Consider the following 19664-nt stretch of genomic DNA (forward strand, 5'->3'; position numbering starts at 1 on the left):
TTAAAGGTGCCGGTGCCCGAAAGTCCGCCTGCGGGACGGGGGCAGCTCCCACTGAGCCCCGGAGACCCGGCCCCGTTCCCACCGCTGCAGCGGGGGTGTGAGCCCAGTGGAGCTGCTCCAAGCGGGTGTCCTGCGGCTCCGAGGCTTGATTGTAGCTGCTGGGGCAGCCATGAGGACAGGGACGCGGGAATTCCCACCGGGATCACTGCCGGAGAGGAGCTGAGGGAAATGCCCAAATTTATCCCACTTTGCCCAATTTGCCCCTTCCTCCAGCCCCGCCCCTTCCTCATCCACATTCATGAGCAGGGCTGGCCACGTCCCCAGCTGATTAATTATTCATGAGGTTTCGCGCGCTTTCGCTGACCACGTGGGTCCGTTTTCGCGCGGAATTCAGCCGGGTAGGAAGACACGGCGGCCATGGCGGTGAGCGGACAGGACGGGATGGGATGGGATGGGACGGGATGTCCCCGTTGAGCCTCAGGGTGCAGACCCCGGTTCCTCCCCACTGCGGTCACTGTCGCGTTGGGTCCAGAGGGGATCGGGGCAGGGGCGGTGAATGGGGGTACCCGAAGTGCACAGGGACGTTTCCCCCATGCCCCGCATGGAATCGAGGGCCGGGTCGGGGGGATCGGAGCCCATCCCGTCCGTCTCGGGGCTCGGAGGATGGGTCCCCTGCACTCCCGTTGGGTGAGGGTTTTGATCTCTTCCCCGTCGGTGGTCCATGCCCCCGGCCCTGGACGCGCCGGTTCCGCTGTCCCCCGGTCCCCCCTCACCCTCCGCGTCCTTGCAGGACTCCTCCGAGTCGCAGGCAGCGGTCACCAGCCCCGTGCGCAGCTCCCGCCGCGGCGATGCCTTCACTTCCAGCCCCGGCCGGGACCTGCCCCCCTTCGAGGATGAGTCCGAAGGGCTCCTGGGGACCGAGGGGCTCCCCGAAGAGGAGGAGGAAGGGGAAGAGCTCATCGGGGAAGGGATGGAAAGGTAAGGAGACCGGTGGGGGTCAGCTGCGGGGTGGGAAGCGTCTGGGGATGGGGTTTGCTAACGGGATGTCAATGCAGCAGTGACATGGGGGGATCCCTCTGCTGTGCTGATGGCTGGGGTGAGGGGGCTGAAGAGCAGCTCGACAAAGTGCCATCATGATCATAGAATCATGGAATGGTTTGGGATGGAAGGGACCTTAAAGCTCATCCAATGCCAGGGGCAGGGACCCCTTCCACTGGAGCAGCTGCTCCAAGCCCCTGTGTCCAACCTGGCCTTGAACACTGCCAGGGATGGGGCAGCCACAGCTTCTCTGGGCATCCTGTGCCAGCGCCTCAGCACCCTCACAGGGAAGAGCTTGTGCCTAAGAGCTCAGCTCAGTCTTCCCTCAGGCAGGTTAAAGGCTGTTGCTGCAGAGCAACTGCCTTGACACCCCCCAGCAGTAGCCCGGGGGGGGGGAAGGATGTGTCCTGGCTGTGTCCTGACCCTATGTTGTGTGTGTGCACCAGGGATTACCGCCCCATCCCCGAGCTGGACGTCTATGAAGCAGAGGGCCTGGCCCTGGATGATGAAGAGGTGGAGGAGCTCACGGCCAGCCAGCGGGAAGCTGCCGAGCGGGTCATGAGGCAGCGGGACCGGGAGCTGGAGCAGGGCATGGGCCGCATGAGGAGGGGGCTGCTCTACGGTAGGTGGGGATGAGCTGTGCCAAGCGGGATGCTTGTGTGTGGGGAGCTGCAAGCAGCCCCTGTGGGGTTAGCAGGGAGGTCTTTAGAGCTCCAATGAGCCTGGGGTGGTGAAGCCTCTGGCTGTGGGCTCTACACTGCATGGTCCCTTTGGTTTGGGATTCCTTGGAGTGTATTTGGTGTGTTCTGGTTATGGGTTCACTGCTGAAACAAAAATGAGGATACTGGGCCTGTACCGAGGGTTTGTGAACCTGCCACGGGTATGCTGTCAGGTTTGTTGGTGTTCCTGTAGAGACTTCTGTGGGATGAATGGGAGGACCATCAATGCACTTGGAAGCCCATTCCTTGGCGCCTTCATCCCTCTGTGCATTAATGGACATGTGTGTGCTGTTGCACAGGAATCCTATTCAGCCCCATAAAGTCTTTAGCTCTGCTGTGGAAGACGTAGAACTGGAATCAGGCTGGGCCCTGGGGTGGTTCTTGGTGTGTATCCCAGGCTCTGATCTCTTGGAAGCCCATGAAATCCAACTGAGACCAATCCAAAAGGTGGGAATGGCAATCCCGTTGACAGCTTTCCCTCCCGCCCTCAGATAGCGACGATGAAGACGAAGACCGTCCCTCGCGCAAGAGGCGCCTGGCAGAGCGCGCTGCAGACGGTGCAGAAGAGGAGGATGAGGACATGATCGAGAGCATTGAGAACCTGGAGGACATGAAGGGGCACTCGGTGAGGGAGTGGGTGTCCATGGCAGCTCCTCGGCTTGAGATCTACCACCGCTTCAAGAACTTCCTGAAGACACACGTGGATGACCGCGGGCACAACGTCTTCAAGGAGAGGATCAGCGACATGTGCAAAGGTAGGGCTGGAGAGGACAGGCTCTGCTCTCTGTGGTGCTCACCTCGCAGTGATCCAGCCCATAGGTGGGTTTCTGCCTGCCCTGTTTGTTGCAGACATAGAGTCAGCACTTGGGGAAAGTGATGCGGATGGAGATGGATGAGTAATGGGAAAACGTGCAGCATCGTCTTTGATTCCAGCTAATTCAAAGGCCCCTGGCGTCTGCTGCTCATCAATATTCATATCATAGAATGAGCGGGGGGATATGTGGGGCAGCAGACAATGGCCTGCAAGTTGGAGGTCCGACAGAGACAACAATTGCTCACTGTCTGTGCCAGTTGCTTTCTCACAGAGCAAACTGGAAGGGACACGAATGGACCGTGTCAGTGTTACAGCCCTGCCTTCTGAGTAGGCACTGCCAGAAGCAGCAGTCACTGGCACTGATACATTTATAAAGCAGAACCTGTCACATCTAGAACAGCTCCTGGAACTGCAGACGTTCCTATTTCTTCTTTATGTAGAGGCAGAAGCTCAAGCAATGGATCAGGGTCAGTGTTGTACAGCTGGGAAATAAAAGGCTTTTGTCTTGTCCCTTTCCAGGAGCACACACAGCAGGCTCTTTGCCAGCAATTCAGCCCATGTAATGGCTCTCCTATTAACTTCTGTTTCCTGGAAGCTTGAGGGAGAGTTGTGTGTTGGGCTGAGGCTTTAGAGTCTGAGGAGCATTGAGCCTTGGGAGGTATCTGCTGAAGTGGAAAGGAACAATCACAAACTGGTGCTGCTGAGGGATTTGTCAGAGAAATGAATCAAGAAGGGTCTTCTCCCCGTTTTCAGATCTAGGGGTTTGGGGGGGAAGGTGCAGGCAGGATGCAGGCTCTTTGTTCTGGCTGTCTCCTGCAGACTCCTCCAGGAATGAGCAGGTTGAAGATAGACCTCCTTCCATACACAACTCATTCCATGCTTCCTTCTTCAGAGAACAGAGAGAGTCTGGTGGTGAACTACGAGGACCTGGCAGCCCAGGAGCATGTCCTCGCCTACTTCCTGCCCGAGGCCCCAGCAGAGATGCTGAAGATCTTCGATGAAGCAGCCAGGGAAGTGGTGCTGGCCATGTACCCCAAGTACGACCGCATTACCCAGGAGATCCACGTCCGCATCTCCCACCTCCCACTGGTGGAGGAGCTGCGGTCACTCAGGTGAGCAGTATAATGCTTGGGGCCTGCAGCAGGCTTGGGGTGCTCGGGAGGACTCATCTGCTAAGTCTCTGCATAAATCCAATGGGATGAGCTTATTGCAGGAAAAACTCATGTTAAGGATGAACTTTGTGTCCCCAAAACACAAACCTTGGTAGAAGGCTCTTACTGATACTTGGTTTCTTACCAAGCCTTTGGGAGTTGTGCTTTGTAGCAAGAGTATTCCTGTAGGGAATTCTGCCTCCTGTGTCCGGCAGGCACTCAGCATCTCTCTGCCTTCCTGCAGGCAACTGCACCTGAATCAGTTGATCCGGACCAGTGGGGTGGTGACCAGTTGCACAGGGGTCCTGCCTCAGCTCAGCATGATCAAATACAACTGCAGCAAGTGCAGCTTCATCCTGGGGCCCTTCTTCCAGTCCCAGAACCAGGAGGTGAAACCCGGTTCCTGTCCAGAGTGTCAGTCCCTTGGCCCCTTTGAAATCAACATGGAAGAGGTAAGATACGTGCTTGTGTGGATGGGGCTGCTCCACTGCCTGTGTTCAGGGGTTTGTGAAGATGGATGTTGTCTGTTTGAGCTCTTGAGCTGAATCTGCCCAGCTGAGCAGCCAGAAGTAGTTTTCTGCCCCTTTGTAAGTGCTTGGGCTGAATCTCTTGCCACAGTCACCTCTGCAGTACACACACAGTTACCCATCCAGAGTGCAGAACTGCAGATAAGGCCTGTCCAGCTCTCCTCCTTCCCAAGTTGTCAGTGTTTCCTTATTTGCCAGCTCAGGAAACGAGAGGACAGCAGCAAAATCATTGCTGTGGAGCTTCTGACTTCAATTCTTTGCATCATCACAAGTGGAGCATCCTCCCACAGCAGCTGGTCCAGTAGCTGTATGGAGGCTGAAACACAGCAGTGAGACATGGCAAAGCCCTTTCCTATCCCCACTGTTGTCTATCACAGCCTGGAATTTATCCTCACGACCTCCATCCTCCCATGCCCCAGTGTTTCCTAACCAGTGTTTGAATGGAGCTTCATTGCTGAGTTGCTCCAAAAAGCATCCTCCTGGCTGCCTCCCAGCCCGGCTGAGCAGCCTTTCTCTATCCCTGCAGACGGTCTATCAGAACTACCAGCGCATCAAGATCCAGGAGAGCCCGGGCAAGGTGGCTGCGGGCAGGCTGCCCCGTGCCAAGGATGCCATCCTCCTCGCCGACCTGGTGGACAGCTGCAAGCCAGGGGATGAGATTGTGAGTACCAGGCTGGGGTGAGCACAGGTAACAGCATCATCTGTGGGGAGGGATCGTCCCCAGATGCGTTTGGGCAGCTACTTAAGGCACTGTATTGTGGAGGCACTGACGCATCATCTCCTGCTTCTCAGGAGCTGACAGGGATCTACCACAACAACTACGATGGCTCCTTGAATACTGCCAACGGGTTCCCAGTGTTTGCCACTGTGATCCTGGCCAACTACATTGCCAAGAAGGACAACAAGCTGGCAACCGGAGAGCTGACCGATGAGGATGTGAAAATGATCGTGGGGCTGTCCAAGGATGAGCAAATCGGGGAGAAGGTGGGTCAGCCTCAGGCATCCCTGCTGAGAGCTTGCCCGCCCAGTTCCTTCTGTGTGGTCTTTTGTAGCTGTTGATAAGAGTGGGGTATAGAGGGAAGGAAGTAAGAAACTTCCCTTTTGCTTTTGGGGTCAAATGTTCAGTTTCTGCCTTCGTTCTCTGAGCCTTCTATGTCACAACAGGGGTGGAAGATGGGTGAGAGGTGCTCAGACACCGCTCTCATCTCATCCTTGTTTTCTCTCCCTATACCTTGATAGCAAAGAGGGGGAAGTGTTCTGAGGGGCCAGTGCTTGCATCTCCAATCCTCTTAAGGGGATGTTACTGCTTAGTTTAAGCTGTGGTAGAGATCTCAGCTTTGCTGCTTTCTGCATGCTAAGACTAAAATCCAATACTTGAAAGAACAAAGACTGGGGTACATTCAGCCTCACTTGGGTCAGGTTTAAGCTCTGTGATGGGGGATTTCCCTCTTGCCTTAGTCATGCTGGTATTGTTTTGACTGCTGTCCCCAATGGGTGGAGAAGCATCAATAGAGTCAAGACTGTTTTGAGGTCCTTACTCCCCAGCATCAGGCTGTTATCAGAGTACCCTTGGAAATAAGCCAGTTGTGTATAATATCTGACCATGATGGCAATTCTCTTACGGCAGAGCCCCTTCAACTACTATCATGTGCAGCGGGTGAGTCTCAGATCAAGGTCTCCAACTCTGCACTAGCTGATAACAGTCCCTGTGATGGGTTTTGTGTGCAAAGGAGTGTAGAGACGGTGCCAGCACCAGACTGCACAATCTGCTGTGCCCCAACAGCACGATTATTGTGAAGCCCATTTAGGGGGCTCTGGGTGGGTATTTACCTTTGAAAGAGACCCCTCACCTTGGCTAATACAAGACTCTGGAGACAGCAGTATCATAAGGGTAGATACAGCACCTTGCTGATGTTCATGCCAAATGCTGTCCAGATGGGAAGTGGTATTTCCTGCACAACTCTTCTGCTTTTCCTTTCAGATCTTTGCCAGCATTGCCCCATCTATTTACGGGCATGAAGATATCAAGAGGGGCCTGGCTTTAGCTCTCTTTGGTGGAGAGCCCAAAAATCCAGGTGAGGATCACTTGTGTCCCTTCAGCTTTGTGGAGTTCAGTGCTTCCAAGCCCTGCACTCAGCTGCCAGTGTGTCTCTGCCATTGCTCCTACAGGTGGCAAGCACAAAGTCCGTGGTGACATCAACGTGCTCCTGTGTGGAGACCCCGGTACAGCCAAATCCCAGTTCCTGAAGTACATCGAGAAGGTGTCCAGCAGAGCCATCTTCACCACTGGCCAGGGTGCTTCCGCCGTGGGCCTCACAGCCTATGTCCAGAGGCACCCGGTCAGCAAGGAGTGGACTTTGGAGGCCGGAGCCCTTGTGCTGGCTGACAGAGGTGTCTGCCTCATCGATGAGTTCGACAAGGTGAGGCCCAGCTCCATCTCCATGGGCAGGATGAGGTGTGGAGGGATCGGCTGTAACCTCTGCTGTGAGGAGACACCGTCACTCATGGTGCCATCCCCCAGCTGACCAGGGTTCCTGCAGTTGGCTTAGGCTCTCTCTGTTCTATAGTGCAGTTTGGTACCTTTCCAGAGCATCAGGAGCTGGTTCTCTCTGGTCTGTTGGCAATGGAGCATAGACATCGATTGAGTTTAAGTCATTCTTGCTTTCTCATAGATGAACGATCAGGATAGGACCAGCATCCACGAAGCCATGGAGCAGCAAAGCATTTCCATCTCCAAAGCAGGCATTGTCACGTCCTTGCGAGCCCGCTGCACCGTTATTGCTGCTGCCAATCCCATTGGTAAGTGCTCAGCGACCTCAGGCTTCCAGCATCGGTCATGAGAGCTGCAGCACTGCTTCTCCCTCTGCCTGGTTCCTTCAGGCTGAGGCAGAGATGGAGCAAGCAGTGTCTAGTAAAGTGCTGGGGGTCTGTGCTTGCTTCAGAGCTGAGCCTGGAGCCTGTGTTTGACTCTGGTTGTCTCTGTGTCCCAGGTGGGCGATACGACCCATCCTTGACTTTCTCAGAGAACGTGGACCTGACTGAGCCCATCATCTCCCGCTTTGACATCCTGTGTGTGGTGAGGGACACAGTGGACCCTGTGCAGGTACAGGCTGTGCTGTCAGTCGGAGCTTGTGGTGCTGCTGATGGGGCGCTCAGCTGCAGGTTTGCCTCAGCATCTGTGTGTCCACTGCTCTCCTGCAGGATGAGATGCTTGCCCGGTTTGTTGTTGGCAGCCACATCAAGCACCACCCAGGTAACAAGGAAGGAGTGAATGGGGATGCCACTGAGGTCAATCTTCCCAACACATACGGGGTTGAGCCCATTCCCCAGGAGGTCCTGAGGAAATACATCGTCTATGCCAAAGAGAAGGTCCACCCCAAGCTCAACCAGATGGACCAGGACAAGGTGGCCCAGATGTACAGTGACCTCAGGAAGGAGTCTATGGTGAGAATACTGAGGAGAGGAGGGGGGAGAAGAGTGTGCCTGGACTGCAAATCAGCCGGAGGCTGCTCCCGCATGTGCTATCACTTTCTTGCCATTCCCATCACAAAAGCCTGTGCCACTGTGTTGGCAGAGACAGGCAGATCCTGCAGCGTGTGCTGAACAGATGATGCTTCATCTGACTGCAGAGCCGTGCCTGTTGGTGCTCTGCGGAGTGATGGACTGGACACATGTACTCGTGTCTGCCGTGCAATGTCCTTGCTGTCACCCAGTCTGGCAGGCCTATGGGAGGTGTTTGCATGCACCCAGCCCCATGTGTTCCTGGTACATTATAGAGAGCGTTCTCTATATGCCCTTCTCGTTTGTCTGTGGGATTTCTTGGGCTCATTTCATGCTCTTGCAGAGGAATTTGTTGAGGTCAGAGGGGGATTTTGGGAACATGGGAAATCTATTTTTTAATTGGCTTTTGTTTCTTGAACAACTCCTAAAAGTCACAGGAGGAAACGGGGTTGCTGTTCCTAAACAACGGCGAAAAGGGACCCATGTAGCATCCCTTAGGCTAAAATGTGGATGGGGGAGCATGTGCCACTCTGCAGAACATGCCAGCAGGTGGCAGAGCCTCCTTAGGCTGAGACAGTGCTCCCAGGTCCAGGAGCAGCTCCCTGCAGTGGGAAGCAGGTCCAGGGCCAGAAGCCACGTCTGTAGCCCCATGTTTTAACTCCCCCTTTAACTCTCCCGTCAGGCAACAGGCAGCATCCCCATCACGGTGCGTCACATCGAGTCCATGATCCGCATGGCTGAGGCTCATGCCCGCATGCACCTACGGGACTATGTGATAGAAGACGACGTGAACATGGCCATCAGGGTGATGCTGGAGAGCTTCATCGACACGCAGAAATTCAGCATCATGCGCAGCATGCGCAAGGTGAGCACCAGCCCCCCAGCCCCATGGGTTCCACTGCAGGCCCATGGCCTTAGTGGTGGGGCACTGGTTCTGTGGGGCTGATACAGAGACCCTGAGCCCCTGTTTCAAAAGCACTGCCCTGTCTCTGGTCTTGTTCCCTGTTGTGGCCCAGACTCCCGCTGCTGCCGGGTGATGGAGCCTGATGGGCAGACAGTTTCTGCTCGTTGTTTCCAGGGCTCCTCAGGGGACAGCACTCACAGCAGTTCAGTGCACAGTGTCTTGCCCTTTCTCTGCATGGCAGGGACGGGCTCCAAGCAGCTCTTGGCTGGCCACAGCCTGGCGTTTATCCACTGCGAGTGTCTGCCCTCAGTCTGGACCGCTCGTGGCCTCTCCTTTGGCTGCACAGGCACGAGCGGTTGCTGGGGAGGCACAGGACAGGCTGGGCTGGAAGGTTTCAGATGGGTGTAGGAGCAGCCAGTGCTGTCGTGGCTGTCACAAGGCTGCTGCTGCACGTGTGGGTGGAAGCTTGGCAAAGCCAATGTCCCTTAAGAGACACCAAGGGTGCAGGTGACAGCGGTGTCATTGCATTCCCTGCTGGGAGGCTGGTGTGGACACGGGAGCTGCAGTGCATCACTTGGGTCCTGACCTCCTTGGCTCATCTGATCCTCCCTCCCAGACCTTCTCCCGGTACCTGTCATTCAAGAAAGACAACAACGAGCTGCTGCTCTTCATCCTGAAGCAGCTGGTCGCAGAGCAGGTGATGTACCAGAGAAACCGATACGGGGCCCAGCAGGACACCATAGAAGTCCCAGAGAAGGACCTGGTGGATAAGGTAAGGGCTTCTCAAAGCAAGCCTGCGCAGGCTGGTTCCTGCTCTCTGCCTGCAGGCTCAGAACCAGAGGTGCCCTCAGGCTTGTAACTCCTCTGATAGCAGAGACATACTGGTGTTAATCAGTTTGACCCAGAGTCAGGACTGTCTCATCTGCCTCTGCTCCTTTCTTGGCTGGAAGCACCGTATCCTTCCCTCTCTGTCCTCCTGCACCCCCATAAGGCATTGGGGTTAGAGTGGTCAATCCTGCAACACAGCTGGTGCTTTGCAGGGGAATGAGAACATCAACTCCCTGGCACCTGCGTTTGAAGAAGCAGGAAAATATCTTGTTTGTATGAACTTCCCCAGTCCCTCCTGAGGGATCACTGTCCTCAGTGCATCCTCATCCTTGTCCAGGGGCTCTGCTCCTCACCTGGCCTATCTGTGCATTATTGCCCTTGCTTGGCACTAAAGCACTGTTTGATTCCCGGCTTGCTGCTTTTCTGCATCAAGTGTGAGGGGTAACAACTGCCAGAGGCACAGCTCAGTGCTGCTGCTGTGACACCCCCAGGCAGAGGTCTCCAACAAAACTCTCCCACTGGATGAGGTGCTCTGGGATAGCAGCTCCATTCTGGCTATGGTGGGAGTTAAAGGGCGAGTGGAGAGCAGGCAGGTGCTGAGTCAGCATCCTCTCTGCCCAGCTCAGCTCTGCCAATGCTCCTTCCTCCTGACCTGCTGTCTCCCTGCTGCTGCAGCCCTGGCTCCTGCTGAGCAGCGCAGAGGTTGCTGACTCTCAGGTTTTGTGTCCTCTGCTATGGAAAACCACATGGTTCCTACTTTTCAGTTTCCATAACCATTCCCCTCTCCTTTCCCTCCTCCTGGTCCTCCCCAGGCTCGGCAGATCAACATCCACAACCTCGCAGCCTTCTTTGACAGTGAAGTGTTCCGGATGAACAGGTTCAGCCGGGATGTGAAGCGGAAGCTCATTGTCCAGCAGTTCTGAGCCTGGCACCGAGTCCACCCGAGACCTCCCTCCTGCAGCCCTCCCGGGAATGCTGCAGGGATCCAGAGGGACTGAGCCGCACGTTCTCTTGCTTGCTTTGTGCCTCGTGGATTAAGGCAGCGCTGAGCTGCTGAAGACTTTGTAAATAGAACAGAATTAGGTAGTGAAATGCCCTGCCAAGTCTGTTTAGCAGCTTGGTTCGTGTTTTGCCTTGTAGCTAAGCACACCAGGGAGAGGATTGCTGGCCACCTCGATGGCATGTTTGCTGTTGATTTGTTGCCGGTTGTTATGGGCTCATCTGCAGGAAGGGACCAAGTGGGAGCATTCAGAAAGCATTTGTCTGCCTTGTCCATCTCCTTGGCCTGGAAGCACCATCTCTGGTGACTGCACAGGCTGCTGGGTGGTAACTGGGACTGCTTTCAACCACAGGAAACAGCCAGCCTTGGCTCCAGGTCTTTGTGCCTCACACTTGACATTTCCCCAGGTGCCCTCATGGGCCGACCTTGTGCTTGGTTTCTATACAGGCAAGGAAAGCTCCTTCAGTACGTGCTGGGAAGCATCCAGAAGCCTTAGGAAGGGGCTTCCCCTGCCTTACTGGGTGTTATATCTGTGCAGATGTGACTTTCCAGCTGGATCAAAGTGCTGGCACCTAAACGGACCCCCACCACCCCTGTTTGTTGAGGGTCAAGTACCCTTGGTATTGCTTTGGGAAGGGGCAGTGGAGGTGCCCTGACCTGGAGCTGTTCAGGGAGGGCAGGATGGGCTCAGTGTTCTTAATGCAACTTCCTTACTGTGTTTTGAATACATTTGTTTTCGAATACTTTCGTGTTTCCTCTTTTGGGAACTCCTGCACCTATGGGGGGAAGGAAGAGCATAAGTGAGCAACCTGGATGCTGGAGCAGCTGCTCAGCAGCTGGTGGGGTTGGGGCTGGGTACAAACACATCCCATGTTTGTTCTGCAAGTTTAGGAGTAACAGCAAGGGTTGGTCTCAGCTATTGCACATCTTCTGGATAGGTACCAGGACGTGGTGGTCCACAGGGCAGTGGCATGGATGCTGCCTTTGCCACCAAGGGCCTGCCTGCAGTGTCTCCTTCCCTGTCATCTATTTACTGGAGCATTGGTCCCTCTGTGGGACTGTCCTGTATCACCTTGTCCCCTCACAACACAATCTCCCACCTCTCTTTCCCACTGCTGGACAGCCTTGATCTCTTGGCTGCCACTTGGATGCCAGCCTGGGAGAAGCCTCTCCCAGACACAACTAAAGTCTGCAGTGAATGTGCTTTTCCTGGCTGGACTCAATGGGGCCATTGGGCATCTCCAACCTCCTGGGCTCGAGTGCATTGTAAGCTGCCTGCTGCAGTGCTGGCCAAGCAGCCGTGTCCCTGCTGTCCCTGTTTGTCACGGTGATGTGTGTGCCTGTGCATCCTTCCAGGCTGGTGTTACTGGGGAGCTTGTGGTGCTGAGCCCTGCTGGGGGCTGAGCGCATGACTCAGCCTGGACCTGGCTCCACGTGTTGCCTTCTGCTGCCAGCTGCCTCCTGAGTGTTTGTTTAACTGTTTTGGCTGCTTTTCCCCCTTCCTACTGGGTCTGTGTCTACCAGGACTTTCTCCACACAGCCCATAGAGACACTCGTGTCCTGCCCTCCCTGCCTGAGCCAGCCCTTTGCCCCTGTGCTGGGGATGGCAGAGCTGCTGCGCCTGGAGCCTCACGATGAGACCCAAGGGGCACATGGCTGTGAGCACCTCATCTGCTGCCAGAGGCCATCCCTGGGGACAGCACCTGCCAGCACTTGTAAGCAGTGCCCAGCTCTGTGGGACCCCATGTATGCTGCTGGGGCAAGGGCTGCCACTGAGATTGCAGAACAAGAGATGAAACAAGCTTGTCACCAAAACTGAACTCGTGTGTGCTGGGGATGGACGTTGGGTGTGGGAGGAGAAAGCGGCTTTGTGTCACAGTGCAGAAGTACTAAATGCTTCCTAATCACTTGCAACCTTGTGATGCTTCTGCTATGCCAGCAGTGACCCACACAGAGTTGAATACGTGGCCAGGCATATCACTGCAAACACAGGGATGGAGTGGGACTCCTGAATCACCCAGCTCTTTGCCCTGCTGCAAGTCACCTACAACCTGCTCACACTGGTCCCACCTCACTGGGCACACGGTGCCAGCAGTGCCAATGCTGTTGTTGGAGTCCCTTGTTTGTCACCACTCCCGGCTCCTCCTGAGCCCCCTGCAGAGGCTGTTGCTCTCTCCTGCCTTGCTGTTGCCAGCATCCCACAGAGCAATGAATTCTTGCAGCTGCGCCCTTGCTAACGCTGGCACCAGCCACGCAGCGCAGTGTGATGCCAGGCTGAAGGCATGTTCCTCCTCTCACTGCCACTGAGCTGCCCAGGCTCCCTGGAGCAAGCGCTGCCCATTGGCAGCATCAGGTGTCTGCTCTGGACAGGGGTGCAAGTGTGCTGCTTTGAACACTGCCTGGATGCTCTAGCTGAAGGCAACAAGGGTTTCACTGCAGGGCCCTGCACACCATGAGCCAAGCCATGCTCACGTGCAACGTGCCTGGGCTCAGATGGAGGAGGATGAGGGTGCTCCTTCAGGCAGGGTCCTTATAACGGTCATTCCCACCTGGGGGTTGTGGTAAATGCTGGGTGAGACTGGCTTGGAAGAGCATCTCGATCTGAAAAGGGCACAATGAGCCAGCTCCTGATCCAGTTTGATAGGAAAGGAACACATTGTGTGCATGTTCCTGAAGGAACAGTGGGGATCTCTGCGCCTCATGAGAAACTGTGTGACCTCAGCCCAGTACAGAGCATACATAAACACACACACATAATGCATGCGTGCCTGCAGATAACCAGCTAACACGTGTGGGCATGGGATGTGGGGAAAAATGGAGACAAACCTCCTACTCTTCCTGAAAGCTCTTTCCTACTGACAGGGTTTAGAGTCTCCATATCTGCCTTTACTGTGTACAAACCCTTGGCTGTAACCTGCTCTGAGCATCTCCTGTGTGTTCACTACAGAGCTATCTCAGAACTGGTTGACAAGAACTTTCCCAGTTTACCTGAGCTCCGGATGTCGGATAATGTCATTTTCCTGGCCAGCCAGCTGCAATCCAACCAGGAGGGCCAGCCGGGGGGTATGGCTGTGTCCTTGGACAGCATGGGGTGCATTTACAGATGCTGTGCATCTGCAGACCCAGGTGAGTGACTGCAGGGACTCGACCCCACACTACCCCACAGGGAGGGTGTGCTCTGACCTCCTGAGTATTTTTCCATCTCCTAAAATACTTTTCCACTTCACAAACAGAGCCAACATTGGACCAGGCTTCTGCTGTATTTTGCATCTATTATGCAGTTCTTGCTGCCACGACTGATTTAATGTCTCCATTATTACAGAGCACTGGTCTGCCAACGACTCCAGCCACCCGGCATGCTCCTCGGCTCCAAGAAGAGACCTGTGAGGAGCCTCAAGGGGCTGCTGAGCATTGCATCTTCATAGCAAAAGCTCCTTGGAAAGGGACTGAGCACCTTTCTGCCCATCTCACAAGTCACTTCCCTTTAGAGGCGAGATGAAGCTGTGCAGGGAGCGCAGCAGGGGTGCCAAGCTTCTTCTTTGGGTTATCCAGTGCTCAGGGACATCAGAAAGTAACTGTTCTGTCTATAAGATACCAACAAGCTTCAGTTCATCAAACTGCATGGAAACACATGCAGGAATGCCAGTAGCACCTGCAAGCCAGTGCACCTTAAAGTCAAGGGATACCAGCTCTCTTTGGATACAGGCTACTCTTTCTGCTTTGAAGGTATCTACAGCCTGGCCAGCTGTTAGAGAACAAGGAGCTTCTCTCAAGGGTTTTCAGTTTAGCAATGAAAGGAATAAAGCACCTCAAGCCTTCCCAGTAACCAAAACTTCACTCATTGATGAATACAAACTCCCCCTATAGTTCCTCAAGCCACTGTACAAGAACAAAGGGTGATGTTGGCAGGGACCAGAGGGTCTTAATGAGGCTTAATTGCCCTAATCAGGTTCACTTGGGTCTCTACCACACCCAGGAGCCCTATTTAAGCTCAGCCTGGGATCCATCATTTCCTGTTTGAGCTCTCAGGGAGTGCTGGTCTGTGGCTTGCTGCCTTCGTCATGTTGGGCTATGATGCATTAATTGTCTCCCTGGTCTGACCTTGGTTCTCTTCTGCTGCTGTGGAGCTGCAAAGTGGTCACTGGATGATGTCTGACCGTGGCTGCTGTCAGCAGATCCTGACTCTGACCTTATGGACTGACTTGATTTGCTGTTGGATTGGCTTTATCCCCTTGAGCCTCTCTGAGGGTCTGGATATCTGCTTGGATGTGGATGCCATCCCTGTGCTGCTCACCTGCCTTAGGTACATTGGGGGGTCTATCCTGCTGCTTATTATGCATTTGATTTCTGCTTAGGATCTGAGCTCATGAGCCCACTGAGGTTTGCTGTCAGATCCTCCTGCAGGAGAATGCTGTGGTGCTTATTGCAGCAACAATCTCCACTTTAGTGAGGAGACAAAGGGAAAGCTTCAAGGATGGGAGGCAGCAGAGGCACATGGGAACTGGACAAGTAGAGTACAACTGCTGCTTGCTTTTCCACTGCACCTTAAGACAGGGATGGGAAGCAAGCAGGGCAGGTAAGAGCCCTGTGTCTGGGTGGGCAGTGTGCTCTCCCTGAGGGGAGCAAGCTGCTGCAGGGAGATGGAGATGCTCAAAGTGATAAAGAGGGGCTTGCTCCTGTACTCAAAATAGAGCAGGTTCTGTTCCCGTATAATTACAGCTTATCCTGGAAGGCATTAACTGCTCCAGGTCCCTCCTCTTGCAGTGTTTATTATGCATCTTCCCCAGCAGGGGTTTGCATGAGAACAGAAGTGTGTTTTGTGTGCCTGGGCTGTGCAAGAATAGAGCAGGTACTCGCCCCTGCTTGGTACAGTCAAAACGGTTTGGTGTCCCAGCATTAAAAAGGCAAAGTCAGCCAATAAACTGATATGAAACTTGTGGAGACTCTGGAGTAAATTCACTTCTGCTTGAGCAAGGGAGAGGTTAACTCCTTCCTTGTGCCTAACGAAGGAGGAGCCAAGCCAGACAGTGGCATTTATAAGTTTTCTTGTTCTGGGGGATGCCAAAAGGCTGTGCAGCTTCAAGGACAACGGAGTTAAATTGCACAGTGCCACGAGTCTGCTGTCACTCGTCCTCTGTCCCAAAGAGGCATCCAGGTAATGGACAGAGCTTGAGAGAAGGCTTTTCCTGTGGGATCTGTGAAGGGGCACAGGTCACCTCTTGTCATGGTTGGCATGCAAAGGAAAAAAAGGGTTAAACCCTTTTTCTGCTACTGGTGACATTTGCTCTTTCTAACGCTGCAAGAATCAGAGCATCCCAGCCTGGTTTGGCTTGAAGGGACCTTAAAGCTCCTCCAGCTCCAACCCCTGCCACAGGCAGGGACCCCTTCCCCTAGAGCAGCTGCTCCAAGCCCCTGTGTCCAACCTGGCCTTGAACACTGCCAGGGATGGGGCAGCCACAGCTTCTCTGGGCACCCTGTGCCAGCGCCTCAGCACCCTCACAGGGAAGAGCTTCTGCCTAAGAGCTCATCTCAGTCTCCCCTCGGGCAGGTTAAAGCCATTCCCCTTGGCCTGTCCCTGCAGGCCCTTGTCCCAAGCCCCTCTCCAGTTTTCCTGCAGCCCCCCTGCTTAGGTTAGGAGGAGTGTTACAAGGTCTTCCTTGAGCCTTTTCTCTCCCAAAAGAACTTAGCATCTGACTGCTGATTTGTTTTGCTTATTGTTCGCTTTCCTGCTCTGCTGAGTAAGAGCAATGGATCCCTTTGTAGCTGAACTCAGTTTTGCTGCATTTGGGAGAATAAAGCATCTCACCAGCGGGTTTCAGCTTCATGTGTTGCTGCTTTTTGTTACCTGGTGCTTCAGAAGCAATTGAGATGGGTCTGTGGTTAATTTCTTGGTAATTAACAAGTCCTAGGCACCAAATTCTTCCCCTGAACTACTGCCTCATTCCTGCACCTCCTGATTGTTTGCAAGCGCCTTGGAACACAATGTGACCCTCAAACAGCAACCAAAGCTGGCTGCGTTTCTGGACAGCAAAGGCAGTTACGGTACCTTGCAGGGGGAGAAGGCAGGAGGATTGCCAGCTTTGCCAGCCTCAATAAGCTTCTGCCAAACGGTTGTAGCTGTGAAATGGAACCATTTGGGGGAAGGAGAGGCAAGCATGGATCATGGTAATACCCAGGGATATTGGGAGCAGCTTAGAAGCAGCTATCAAAAAGCATTTAGTGCAATGGGAAAGCCCCTTTTTATCAGGGCTCTGGGAAGTGCTGGGGAGTACACACCAGGTAGGGAGGCTGGAGGAGATCAAATGAGAAACTACAAGCTTTTGACTATACACGCCTTTGACTGTAAAGCTGTCAATAGCCCAGAGAGAGCCAAGCCAGCTGTCCCTATTCCAGGGAGCATACAAAGGAGATGCGAGAGCTGTGCTGGATTTAGGTTGGTGCTGGTTTGGAGCAGGATGGGTTTTGCCCATCTTTGCTGGCTGTTTTCTGCTCTGCTGGCAGCACTGACCCTCCTGATCGATGGTGCCACTAATTTAGTGTAATTTTCTTGTCCAAGATGTATCTTCTCCTTTCATCCTCCCCCTTTGTTGCTCCCTCTGAGATTGATGCCTAACGTCAAAATAAATCCAGGCAGCACCGTGAGCCTCATAGAAAGCGTGCTGGCTGCTGTGCCCGCGTGGTTTCCTTCCCTCTGCTTCGAGGCCATGTAATGCATGAGGGTGATTTTGTGCTTTCTTTGATGTGATTAGGCTGCTTCAGACACTGGATTCAGTTTCTAAGTCTTGGGAGCTGGATGTGGCAGGGTCAGGGGATCTGAAAGGCTTTTAGTTACCCACTTGTCGTAAGCCACCTGCATGTTAAGACAGCCAAATTACCAGCAGCAAAGTGAAAAATGACAAGAGCATTCATTAAATGCCATGCCTGGGCTAGAATCTGAGAGCACTGAAGTGGTTTTTATCTCATCTAAGGGGTAAGCGGCAGCTCGGCAGTTCCTGCTGCATTTCCTGCTTGGTGGGGGCCGGGGGCTGCATTGATTCAGGGATAAAAAGGACTTTCAGAGCCCTGGAAGGATGTGGTCCAAAAGAAGCCAAAAGCAAGGGCTTTGGTTCAAGGCTGTCGGCTTTGCCTTGCTGCATTGGGTGATGAGTGCAGCATCACTGTTACCTGCCCCTCTCCCGCACGGGGTGGCTGCTGCACTTCTTCAAGAGCTGCGAATCCAACAACTGCTGCACTATGAAATCCTTTATTTCTTTGGTTTTATTCTGTTTTCCAGGCAGTTGGCACAGGAGGGCAGGAAGAAGGGAGCAGCAGCTGAATGGTATCACTGTGACTGTCTCAGGTACGGTGGTGACACCACAGAATGGTGCTGGAGGAGGTATCCCTACTATAGGGCATAAAGGTTTCAACACAGACCCTGCTCCCAATAGCAGATGCAGTGTAAGGGAAGGTGAAGGAAGATGGATAGGGTCTTCTCTGAGATGAAACAGCTTCAAAGGCTCCCAACCCAAACTGATGTGCAGGTAGTGCCCACCCCTAACGCTAAGGTAAGTGCAGCCTCTGAAAGATGGAAGCTTTTGGCATCAACAGGAAAGCTCCTGCTCCCCCTGAGGACTTCTTCCTCTGTCAGGGATGGAGGTGCTTGATACCTGCTGGAGTGACAATGGTACCAAATTACACAAGTATTTCGTTGGGTATAAACGTGGTCATGGACAAGGCTACAAGGGCTCTCAAAATAAATAAGGCTGCAACAAGAGGACCAGATGTCCTCTCTCGAGTCAATATGGCCCTTCCTCCTGTCAATAAGGCCTGAGAAATAGGTAAAGAGCTGCAAAAGCAACAGCCAGAGGAGCCTCAGGTTCTAAATCAGCCCAAACAAGAGCATGCAGTGAAGTGGTGAGACTAACCACACATGCCAATGTCCTTAACTAATGATTGCCACAGGAGGGTAAAATGAGGGGGGGATTTCTTCCCCAAACAATCACTGCAGCCCCAGAGACCACTCCTCACATTCACAGTGCCTGTGCCACAGCCTTATCTGCCCAAATAGGCCATATTTAAGCATGCCAAATACACTTATCTACCCATATATGCCATAAGGAACGGGAAATGGGCAGGCATTTCATAGAATGGCACCAAGTCTGGTTGGAGGGCAAGGAGTAGAGGTGTACCCCAGGGGTCCACAGTGGGTCCAGTCCTGTTTAACCCCTTTGTTAATGCCGATGGCACACAACAGTGAGGAATGGCTGAGGAACCAGAGGGGTGAGTGGTCACCCAGGGGACCGTGGCAGGAACTTAAGGGGTTCAGTGACATGTTTGTGGTGCTGTATTTGGGGGGAACAATCTCACACCCAGCATCTGATGGGGGCACTCAGCTGGGAATCAGCTTGGCAGGAAAGGACCTGGAGGGTGCAAAGATAGAGCCAGGCTCTTTGAAGGGGTGCCCAATGACAGGACCAGAGGCCATGGGCACAGACTGGAACACCACAGGTTGCCTTTGGATGCTGTTTCAGGATGAGGATGACCAAACACTGGCACAGGTTACCCAGGGAGGTTGTATGTCCAACACTGGGGATACAGAGAAGCCATCTACCCATGATCCTGGGCAGCTGGCTGCAGGCTGGAGCAGGGCGGTTGGACTGGGTGACTTCCAGGGCTGGGACATGGAGCTGCCCTGTGGGAGAAGCTTCCAGGTTATAGAATCATGGAATAGTTCGGGTTGGAAAGGGCCTTAAGATCATCCAGTTCCAACCCTCACACTAGACCATGGCACCCAAGGCTCTGTCTCCCATCACTGTCCAGCATCGATGCTGGGCCTCTCATGAGGTGCGGCGCGGCTGGGGGTACCCAGGGGTGCTCAGAAGATGGGTGCTGAGGCTCTGCGCTCCCTCCCTACCGGACCCCCCGGGGCGCTTGCCTCCAGCCCCCCCTCAGCCGGCGGAGGGGGGCTCCGCTTCCCCCCGCGGGGCTGATCCCCCCCGGCCACGCACGCAGCCCCCGGCACTCGTTGTGTGCGCCGCGGGACGCCGGTACCGGCGGGGAGGGGGGGACCGGGGCCAGGCCGCAGAGAGGCGCAGATCCCCCTCCCCCGGCGCGGCGGGAGGAGGCGGTGCCGGGATGCGGTGCGGGGCCGGGCGGCGGGCGGGCGCGGCGGCGAGGGGCAGAGCCCGGCGGGCGGCGGGGCG

General features: G+C 54.4%; 1 protein-coding gene across 1 annotated transcript; it reads left to right on the top strand.

Annotated features, from left to right (window-relative positions):
• The first annotated feature begins 377 nt into the window (after window positions 1-377).
• On the top strand, window positions 378-11225 carry MCM2 (minichromosome maintenance complex component 2). The gene is made up of 16 exons (XM_005142242.4): window positions 378-423; window positions 791-978; window positions 1485-1660; window positions 2249-2512; window positions 3464-3683; window positions 3967-4174; window positions 4776-4910; window positions 5042-5233; window positions 6231-6324; window positions 6419-6669; window positions 6922-7048; window positions 7240-7352; window positions 7451-7693; window positions 8433-8615; window positions 9271-9426; window positions 10295-11225. The coding sequence occupies exons 1-16, from the start codon at window positions 418-420 to the stop codon at window positions 10403-10405; spliced, it is 2667 nt and encodes an 888-aa protein (XP_005142299.2). The 5' UTR covers window positions 378-417; the 3' UTR covers window positions 10406-11225.
• Window positions 11226-19664: the final 8439 nt, after the last annotated feature.

The sequence above is a fragment of the Melopsittacus undulatus genome, chromosome 9 (genome assembly GCF_012275295.1).
Source record: "Melopsittacus undulatus isolate bMelUnd1 chromosome 9, bMelUnd1.mat.Z, whole genome shotgun sequence".
NCBI classification, from domain to species: Eukaryota; Metazoa; Chordata; class Aves; order Psittaciformes; family Psittaculidae; genus Melopsittacus; species Melopsittacus undulatus.